Source organism: Vicia villosa, linkage group LG2 (assembly GCF_029867415.1).
Source record: "Vicia villosa cultivar HV-30 ecotype Madison, WI linkage group LG2, Vvil1.0, whole genome shotgun sequence".
Lineage (NCBI taxonomy): Eukaryota > Viridiplantae > Streptophyta > Magnoliopsida > Fabales > Fabaceae > Vicia > Vicia villosa.
In genome coordinates, this window is record NC_081181.1 from 97,247,499 (window position 1) to 97,257,648 (window position 10,150).

General features: G+C 33.2%; 2 protein-coding genes across 2 annotated transcripts; one reads left to right on the forward strand and one right to left on the reverse strand.

Moving 5' to 3' along the window:
* The first annotated feature begins 978 nt into the window (after positions 1–978).
* Positions 979–2,319, forward strand: LOC131646489 (casparian strip membrane protein 1). The gene is made up of 3 exons (XM_058916516.1): positions 979–1,384; positions 1,881–2,004; positions 2,096–2,319. The coding sequence occupies exons 1-3, from the start codon at positions 1,164–1,166 to the stop codon at positions 2,309–2,311; spliced, it is 561 nt and encodes a 186-aa protein (XP_058772499.1). The 5' UTR covers positions 979–1,163; the 3' UTR covers positions 2,312–2,319.
* A 153-nt stretch (positions 2,320–2,472) lies between these two features.
* Positions 2,473–3,418, reverse strand: LOC131646488 (photosynthetic NDH subunit of lumenal location 2, chloroplastic-like). The gene is made up of 2 exons (XM_058916515.1): positions 2,837–3,418; positions 2,473–2,711 (listed from the first exon to the last, which is right to left on the reverse strand). Exons 1-2 carry the CDS (start codon positions 3,347–3,349, stop codon positions 2,613–2,615), a joined length of 612 nt encoding a protein of 203 aa, XP_058772498.1. The 5' UTR covers positions 3,350–3,418; the 3' UTR covers positions 2,473–2,612.
* Between the last annotated feature and the right edge of the window lie 6,732 nt (positions 3,419–10,150).

The window sequence follows — 10,150 nt, forward strand, 5'->3', positions numbered from 1 at the left end:
TGTAGCATATAGTGTATATGTAGCATTTCTGTATAGATAATAAAGTCATTACTATTCAATAGGCCAAACTACCCAAAATGTCTTTCCCTTCAAATTAATTTACACTACAATATGGACAAAACAGAAATTAACCCTTCCAAAATAGCCACTTATCTGAATTTTTGTACCAAGTGTTACACTCATATTGGTCCTCATTTGCCTTCCAAATTCATTTTTACATTAATTGATTTAACCTACACTATGGCTAAATAACTTATTTTTTTAACATTTGTCATCAACATCATAAAACTTATATTATCACGCGGACGCAAGAGTCTTATGTATTCGTATACATAATGTTCATATGTTTTTTTATATGTTTATCAAAATAAATTTTAATAAAATTAACTGTTAATTTATTTCATGGATACCACTAATATCTTATTGGTAATTTTTTTAGATAGTTAATTTTCATTTTATATATGCAATTTGGTCAAATTTTTTTACTTTATATTTTTTATATCGTTTAAAAAAAACACTACACCACAAATAATTTACTCGCGCCACACCACGGATATCTAAATATAAGTAGTATAATCAATAAAAACAACTACCTAATGTTTGGATAAGTAATGAGATTGAAAAATTACTATAAACTAACTTTTGATATTGTGAAGCTACACTTCGTAGCTTTTGCAAAAAATTACTTTGCTCAAAGTGATTTTCTCAATCTGCCCTTTCATCACATCTAACAGTCAATGAATGCTTATATTGGAGCAGCTAGAATACGGTCCCTTGTACTTTACATAGTTGAACAAGTACGAGCAGGTACATAGTTTAGTTCAATATTAATTTTATAATCTTTTAAGAAACACTATAGTGGATGTTTAGTTGATAAAATCATCACTCCACATATGTATGCAAGCAAAATCTTTGTAACATACACGTGTCTCTATAGAACACAAACAAAGCCACTTTGTGGTTGGCAAAACCTAATCCTTTGTATAATGGCCATTTTTGTTCTTCCTTACATCATTCTCGGAAATACTAAATTTGACAACAAAAGATTTACAACTATATAAGTGTCTGTTTTAGATAGTTAACAAGCACAAGGATTTGTATACATAACTGTATCCTAAAGTTTCTAAGTAAGAGTTTGTTTTTAATTAAGTTAGAAGAAAAAAATGAAAGGAGGTTCAATTGAACTTGGTGAAGTGTCTAAAAATGCTTCTAAGAGCAAAGGAGTGAAAAGAGGGTTATCAATAATGGATTTTATTTTGAGAATAGTTGCAGGTGTTGCAACACTAGCTAGTGCTGTTGCTATGGCTACAACTAATGAGAGGCTTCCATTTGCTACAGCTTTTATACAATTCAGAGCTGAATATGATGATCTTCCCTCATTTGTGTAAGTGTTACTTTCTTCTTATTAAATGTTGGCATGAGAAATTAAATTTATAGTGGATTAAATATTTTTTTTTGTACTCACGAGCATATCAGAGTCGTCTTAAATGTTAGAAGTCCGTCTTACACGCACTCAAAAATGTACTGTTCGGAAAATTAATAAGTTACTTACGAAGTAACTAACTGCCTGTTTTGTAGGATGGTTTTTTTTTGTGTTTTGGTTTTGTTTTCTTGGTTTAATCAATATTTGGACTTTTCAATAAAAAAAAATACTTATATGAAATGATAAATGATCTCTTTCAATTTAATCAGAGATTTTAGATTTGAACTCAGTTCTTAGTATGCAGCAGTACTAAATTTCTTTGAAAAAGAGTTTTATCGTATATTGTGATTTTCCTCAGCTCAAAAGATTATTCTACGTAGTTGCGCACAAAGAGGCTACACGATTTCTATGAAAGAAATATAAATATTTTTCTAATATATTAGTATGAATATTTCAGGTTTTTTGTGATGGGAAACTCAGTTGTTTGTGGATATCTTGTGCTTTCACTAATCCTGTCAATATTCCATATAGTGAGGAGCACTGCAGTAAAAACTAGAATTCTCCTCATTGTTCTTGACATGGTAAATATACTCATAAATGATTATCTTAATTTCATAATTTGCTTATGCTAATCAAGATTTGTTAATAAACTGAGTTAATATTCTTGTGAAGGTAATGATGGGTATACTAACAGCAGCAGCCTCAGCAGCAGCATCAATTGTGTACATAGCACACTATGGAAACACACAAGCCAATTGGTTTCCTATTTGCCAACAATACAACAGTTTCTGCGAACGAATTTCTGGTTCTCTGATCGGTTCTTACATTGCTGTTGCTCTGTTCGTAATCATAATCATCCTATCACAAATTGCAATCTCTCGAAACTAATCACATATGCTAGCTAACTAACTAGCCCCAATTGCTCATGCATTTCTCTTCATGTAAAATTTGTGTGTATTCCTCTATAGCGTGTGCGCGCATTTGTATCAAGGCGTGTTTCTCTATCTTGTTTATGCTTGTGTTTGATATTTTTTATCAACATTGCGAAATTTCTTTTCATTATAAACGTCTATACTTTATATATAAAAATCACGTTTAAACTCAGAAGTACTGGTAAAAAAAAAAAGACAATATGTGTTTTATACAATTAGAATTCAAAATACCAATACCCTGCATCTTCATCTTTGCACTATGCTAACATAGCTACAAGTTCATCTATGGATTTCAATGTCTTCTCGTAGTATAAGTAGGATTCATATACCTTTGGCGATCGAACATGACGATCCATCTGAAAAAAAGACAAAACAATACCAAAACACACAATTTTATACCTATAGTTTAAAAAAAAACATATAACTGAATTCATTAATCAAAGTAACAAAAGCTAAGCATACAAATATACAATATACATACCTCAGTCAAGTAATCAACCAATTCATTAGCAGTTTTGACATACTCCTTGCGCCGATTTTCCGGCAAAGTAGTCATAGCGTTTTTCAAATCCTGATCAAGATAATTCTGTTTCAATCTTATATAAAACAAAACATACCTCCAAGACAAATGTTCCAACATTTCCCTAAGGTTATGTAACCCTTCAGCTGTTTGTTTTATCCTTAAAACAGCGTCTTCAGGCGAAAGCCCGGGCTCGAAATAATGCTCTCTTATAAAAGAACGAGTACCCCAATTCTGTGCTAATGCCAATGGTGCTGTTGTGGCAATGGAAACTCCAACAACCATTGATGTTGATAGAAATGTGGAAATTAAGTTTCTTCTATTGGTTGCATTTTGTTTGGAAGATGAAAGGTTGTTGTTGTTGTTGTTGTTGTTGTTGTTAAGGTTGTTGTTAATGTTGTTGTTTGGAGTGATTTTGTGTTTGGTTTTGATGTGAGCATGGAGGAGTGTAGTGGCATGAGTGAAGCTAGACATGGTTTTTTGGTGTGTGGTGTATTAAGATTTGGGTGTGGTGTGAGTTTTGAATGGTGTTTGGAATTTTGGTGGATTTTGGGCAGGTTCTTATTGGCTGACCGTACTGCCCGGTTTATAGAGAATTGGACCTTGAGATTATGCCACGTGGAACCTTTGTTATCCATTTTGAGGTGAGAAAAGTATAAGTTTGCTGCAAATTGAAGTATTTTCTTTTTAAAGGTAGAAAAACAAGAAAAAAAGTATTTTCTTTTTGTTTAAAAAATGAAAAATACTAGTCTTGTTTATAAATTAAAATTTTAATTATCTATAGATTCATTAAAAACCTAATTGTGATTATTAAATTATTTTCTATTTTAAAAATAGTGGAATTATTCAGTGAATGGTGAAATAGAATCTTGATTTAGTGGAGTGAGTTTATAGTATTGCAAGGTTAGTACTTCAATGCTCAGATTAGTAAGATAATAAAAAATAATGTGTGAGAAATAATGAATTTGAATCATACATTTTTTTTCACGTGAGATCCTTTATGTATGAGAGTTAGTTGAAGTGTTTTAGATCTAGATCAAATGTGGGTTTCCTTTTATTAGGCTTTTGGTCGGCCCAGAACATTGTCCTCTGGACTTCTTGTGGCGTTGTAGCGATAAGCCTTTTTGAGAACTTAGTTTGGTTCCTTGCTCTAGGGGACGTTGCTTGGAGAAGTGGAAGAAGTTTACCATCTGGTGTGAATAACCAATGAAATCGATGCATTAAATATGAGTCTCATATTGAGAAATTTCGCAGGATTCGTTTGACATGTGGCCCCAAGTTTCTAGACCAGGGAGTGACTCTTCTTTCTAGGATACTCAAGTGAATTTAAGAGTCGTTGTGTGTCTGAGGCGAAATATAAATGTTGATTTATTGTCGCTCTATTTTCTTTCATTTTGAGTCCTATAATGATTTGCCTCGTTTCTCTATATAAGGTGCACTAGGGATTTCAAAACGCTTTTCTCATTTTACAAAAACTGTAAGTTCCCTTTCTTCTACACACTTCGATTTTCTTCTTTGAACTTTGCCAATAACCATTTCATCAATCTTTTTTCTTCTATGGGTTATACATTTCCTGGTCCATCGCACCTTGTGGATTATCTCCTTTAATTGTTATCTTAGTTTTTCGTTTCTCTTAGGAAAATGGTGCATTTGAGTCTTATGTTGAGACGTTTTGTAGGATTTGTTTGACATGTGGCCCTAAGTTTCTAGTCCTATAAGTGGCGCTTCTTCTTAGGATACTCACGGGCACTCAAATTCAGTGTTCCTGAGGCGAAGTCTAACTGTTTATTTCTTACCTCTCCATTTCCTTTCATTATGAGTCATTTATGGATTTGCCTCGCTTCTTTATATAAGGGTCACTCGGGACTTCAATTTTTTTCAATTTACACAAACTGCAAGTTCCCTTTCTTCTATACACTTCGATTATCTTCTTTGAACTTTGTCGACACCCATTTTGTCAATCTTTTCCTTGTATGGTTTATACATTTCTTGGTCCAACTCGCCTTTTGGGTTATCTCCTTTAATTGTTATCTTTGTTTTTCGATTTTCTCAGATATCATCTTTCTCTTTTCTGCTTACAGTTAACTGCTCTCCTTTATTGCTCTAGATATGGCCCACAGAGGAAATGTACCTACGAATGTAATAAAAATAACCAATATCGATAATTCCTCTTCTTCTACTAGGATAGTGAATCTAGGAATGCCAGATATTGACCCTCCAGAAGTTAACCAACTGATTGTGAATCTCACCGTGCTTAACAATTACCTCCTCAAATTGGGGTTTAGAATATGTGGGTTAAGGTCAATATGGAGGTCATGAATCAATTCAAGAAACTCCCTTAATCGATTCCTGCAAAATGAACTAGAACCCAACTAATTTGAATTGATTCAGAGGCTCAGTGATCTGATTAAAAGCCTGATTTTCCCATTTTGACTATATTCATCACCTTCTGCGTTGATTCAAAGAACTTTCTAAATTGATTCAAATAACCTGCAACCCATAAAATAGCATTGTAACACCATAAACTCATGCTCAAACACACATTAATCCTTCCTAACACCAAATTTCATTTATTTCAATTTTGATCATCGTACAACTCAGAAAACAAAACAATTACCCAACAATTCAACTTAAAACCCTAACTACTAACATGCATCATCCATCATTTCACACACAAATCCTAAACCATCAAATACTTGAATTCTTAAACTAATCTAATGCATGTCATACAATTTTACATACTCATAACTAGGATCGATGCTTAAAGAAAACCTACCTCATTTAGGAAGAAGACAATTATCATCCCTCACTTGCATGCAAAATTGACCAAATGTAGAATCTTTCCCTCTTCTTGTTTATGGTAGTTTTAGCTTCATTTTTTCTTTTTGATGCTCCAATGTTCCCTAACTTGGATCTTTTATTGCATTTGAAGAATGCTCTTTCCATATTCTTCATCAAGGGGTTGAATGACGCTCTATATTTCCCCATGAATGATGATATTTTTTTCTCCCCTTCAGTGATGATAAGGTGGGCGGGTTGAAGATTGTAGGAAAGTAAAAATGACTTCCAAGACAATCCAAATCTCTCCATTCTTATGTGAAGGAGGAAGAAGAGATGAAATTCTATTTTTTTCCTTCTAAGTTAGGGTCTTATATACCTTGCACATCCAATGACCATATTACCCCTTTCATTAATAATTTTGAAATTCCTAAATTACCATCATTCTTAAACTAAATACCCAATGACCTATTCATTATAACTATGGCATCGTGACTTAATTGCTTTTCCTCAACTCCCATAAATCTTAATTGATCTTGATAAATCATGGAATGTCTTGAAATGACTAAACTTCCCTTTAGGGTAAAATGACCACTTTAACATGTTGTCTTATAATTATAAAGTTTTCAATGCATCCATGGTTCTTAACACACTTCATACGTCGGGGTTAAGTTCCCAGTTTATTATAAAAAATAACACATTTATTGATTTGAATAAGATAATATAGGATGTTACACCCACACATATATGTGGTCGTCCTCCAACTGGTTGGTCTCCTATGTTGACGGTTCCAAGAGAATCTATGTAACACCCTGGATTTCCGCTTACCCCGCAGGGCTTCCGGCCTACCAAGCATGTCACCAGCTTAATCAATAATCCCCCTAGGTCCGCTTACCGGCTGCCCAGGAAATATTGTTTTTGCCTCCCGCAGGAATCGAACCATGTACCTAGGGGTTAAGTACATATTCATAGCAATTCCAGGAACAAATGCTTAGACACAAGCTAAGACTTTCTTAGAGTATCCTGATCACCACGTGATCACTCTAATTACAACAGCTTAGAAACAAGCTAAGACTTCCTAGAGTATTCTGATCTACCTGATCACTCTAGTTCTTACAACTTAATGTAAACAAATTCTAAGAGTATTACAATGCTTCTGAAAAGCTATAATCACAACTGTGATATTTCTCTTAAAGTTTAAGCTTAATCTCACTATAATATTACAACAGCAATAAGTGAGGTTGATGATGAAGTTTGAGAGCTTTTGATTTGAACAGCATTTCTGCAAGTTGGTTCAGAGTCTGTAATTCGTTAACCTTTGCTTCTCATCAGAACTTCATATTTATAGGCGTTTGAGAAGATGACCGTTGGGAGCATTTAATGCTTTGCGTATTCCGTACAGCATTGCATTTAATGTTTCACTCTTTTGTCAACTACCTCGAGCCTTGTTTCCGCCGTGTCTACTGACGTTGCCTTTAATAGCTTCTAACGTTCCTTTTGTCAGTCAGCGTAGCCTGCCAGTCTAGTACTTGCTTCTGATCTGATGTTTGTGTAAACAACGTTTGAATATCATCAGAGTCAAACAGCTTGGTGCAGAGCATCTTCTTGTCTTCTGACCTTGAAGAGCTTTTGAGCGTGATACCATGAGAACTTCAGTGCTTCTGCTTCTGGTCTCAAGTTCTTCTGATGCTTCCATAGACCCATGTTCTGATTCTGCTTGACCATCTTCTGATGTCTTGCCAGACCATGTTCTGATGTTGCATGCTGAACCTTCTGAGTCAGCGCTTCTTGCGCTAATTTTGTGCATACTCTTTATATAATTCCTGAAATGGAAATTGCATAGTATTAGAGTACCACATTATCTCATACAAAATTCATATGCTTGTTATCATCAAAACTAAGAATATTGATCAGAACAAATCTTGTTCTAACATAATAGAGGCTACTCTTGCTTCTCTAGCCAGCCAAAGTGTTTGATGTGTGTACCTTGAAAGTTGGAAGAATTTGAAGGACCATTATTTTTTGGAAAAATTTCAAGGACTATTAATTTGTTTGGTTACCCCATTGTTTCATTCCTTCTTCTGTAAGGTCCCTAGAGGTGATGTTCCCTTTTCTAACACATCAGAGTCGAAACAGGTGAAGTGCAAGGAGAAAATATTTAAATAATGCGTCCAGAGCAATTTAATCGGGGATCAAGGACCTCTACTTTCTCGTCTGACTCTATGACCCCAGAGGTTGAAACGCCAAAGGAAGACTCGATATCCTTTTGGGAGAAATAAGCTTTGAAGAGGAGGTTTGTCATTTAGCAGGCCTGCCTATCCAAGAGAAAAAGGTGCTTTATCAATACGTTGGAGGTTATGGGCACATCCATTCATTGATTTATTGCTTGAATCACAAGTAAGAATGCTTGAAACAGCGCTATAATGATGTATCATTTGAATCATGCACAGTGGGACTTGAATCATAAAGCTTTCTGAAAATGGGAATTGACTTTGTCTCATTTGAGTTAAATCATAGGAGATTGTGATTTGAATCACAACTCTTTTTGACTTTAATCATGAGATACACTTTACTCGAATCATGGCCTTACTCATTTATTTCCAACCTCTGATGCAAGTTGGTGTTTCTTTATTTTAATCATCACTTTATGATTTGATAAAAACTCATTGTTTTTTAGAGTGTGTCATTCTCTCTAATCAAATCTCTCGAATCTCTTTGTTTTTTTCTATTATTTTGTCTTTGAGTGTGTGACCATGAACACAAGAGTGAGTGAGTGAATCTCCAGAAAGTGTGTGGTAGCATAATCGCTTTTAAGATCATTGTATGTTTTTGTAGTAGAACAAAAAATAAAGAGAGAGAGAGAGAGAGAGAGAGAGAGAGAGAGGGAGAGAGTTTGATCAATCAATTGAGTAAATTGATCAATCTTTAAAAAATCACCAAGAACCTAGAAACCCATTTTCACCAAGAACCTTGATAAAACCAAATGTGTTTTCTTCATTCACCAACACCTATCTCTTTGAGATACGTTGTTATTAACCTCGTAGAATGTGGATCTTGTTAGAATTAGATGTGTGTGTGTGTGTGTGTGTGTGATTCTTCATATATTATTCATCATCTTCAACCTTTGTCAAGAATCATTATAGTGGATATAAAACTCTAAAGATTGAGTGTGAGAGGTAGACTAAAGGTACATTAAGGAATCAAATATTTTTTCTTTGAAGTCGCGTTTTTGTGTATCTGGTGGAAGAATCATTTTTTGGATATGGATTTCAACTGTGAATTATCCATAAAGAGAGAAGAGTTTCTCTATAATCTATTGAATACTTTGGTGAAACCATGTGAAGGTTGTCTGAGAACAAAGTTAGGGGTTATCCAATTATTCAAGGCTAACGGCAATCACTCTGATAAGTATTTGTCCTATTCGAGGAAAGAATGATGTATAGATGAATATTGGAGTAGGTTATTATGGATAACAAGATTATGGGATCAATATTAATGATCTTGGATATAACAGTTGAGTATCTACATAAACAAAAGGAATTGTCATTTGATATGTGTGTAGGCTAATTCAGCGTGGCTATTAGTGTTCGAATTGATGATAGTTCGTTGTATTAAAATACTTGCACATTAACTCTTGAAAATAGAGGAAGACATGATTATGCTCCCAATGGATTTAGACCATTTAAAATTGGAGTAGGTTCATGTGAGGACGATTGCACCAAACTAGTATGTGTGTGTGTGTGTGTGTGTGTATATATATATATATATATATATATATATATATATATATATATATATATATATATATATATATATATATATATATATATATATATATATATATATATATATATATATATATATATATATATATATGAGGAGGGATCAAATTACACCCGAAGAGTTACACCACGAGTTACACTCGTTCAATAACTACATCTCAAAATAATATTTTTTAAATTCAACCGTTGGATTGAAACATAATATCATATAGATCATACCTATAAAGTTTGAGCTTAATCTATAATGATTTACTATATCATCAAGATATCCAAAGATTAACGTCAAAATGAGCTTTCATATAACGTTAATTTTGATGTTATCCAATGACATAGTAAATCATTATAGATTAAGCTCAAACTTTATAGGAATGATCTATATGATATTATGTTTCAATCCAACGGTTGAATTTAAAAAATATTATTTCGAGATGTAGTTATTGAACGAGTGTAACTCGTGGTGTAACTCTTCGGGTGTAATTTGATCCCTCCTCTATATATATATATATATATATATATATATGAGGAGGGATCAAATTACACCAATATGTTACACTTATAGTTACACTCATTAATAACCTTTGATTTTATTTTAATCCAATGATTAGAAATGTTTAATTAGTGACTCATGATTCTTACTTAAAATAGTTTTATTCTATTTTTGGTAATTAATAATTTTGATTTTATCAAATTATAATTTATTCTTTTTCTCAAAAAA

Excerpts from the sequence above, each read along its gene's own strand:
- LOC131646489 (XM_058916516.1), top strand. The coding sequence starts at position 1,164 with ATGAAAGGAGGTTCAATTGAACTTGGTGAAGTGTCTAAAAATGCTTCT. Across the intron at positions 1,385-1,880 it reads GATGATCTTCCCTCATTTGT|GTTTTTTGTGATGGGAAACT; the intron begins GTAAGTGTTACT and ends TGAATATTTCAG. Across the intron at positions 2,005-2,095 it reads TCCTCATTGTTCTTGACATG|GTAATGATGGGTATACTAAC; the intron begins GTAAATATACTC and ends ATTCTTGTGAAG.
- LOC131646488 (XM_058916515.1), bottom strand. The coding sequence starts at position 3,349 with ATGTCTAGCTTCACTCATGCCACTACACTCCTCCATGCTCACATCAAA. Across the intron at positions 2,712-2,836 it reads TGGTTGATTACTTGACTGAG|ATGGATCGTCATGTTCGATC; the intron begins GTATGTATATTG and ends TCTTTTTTTCAG.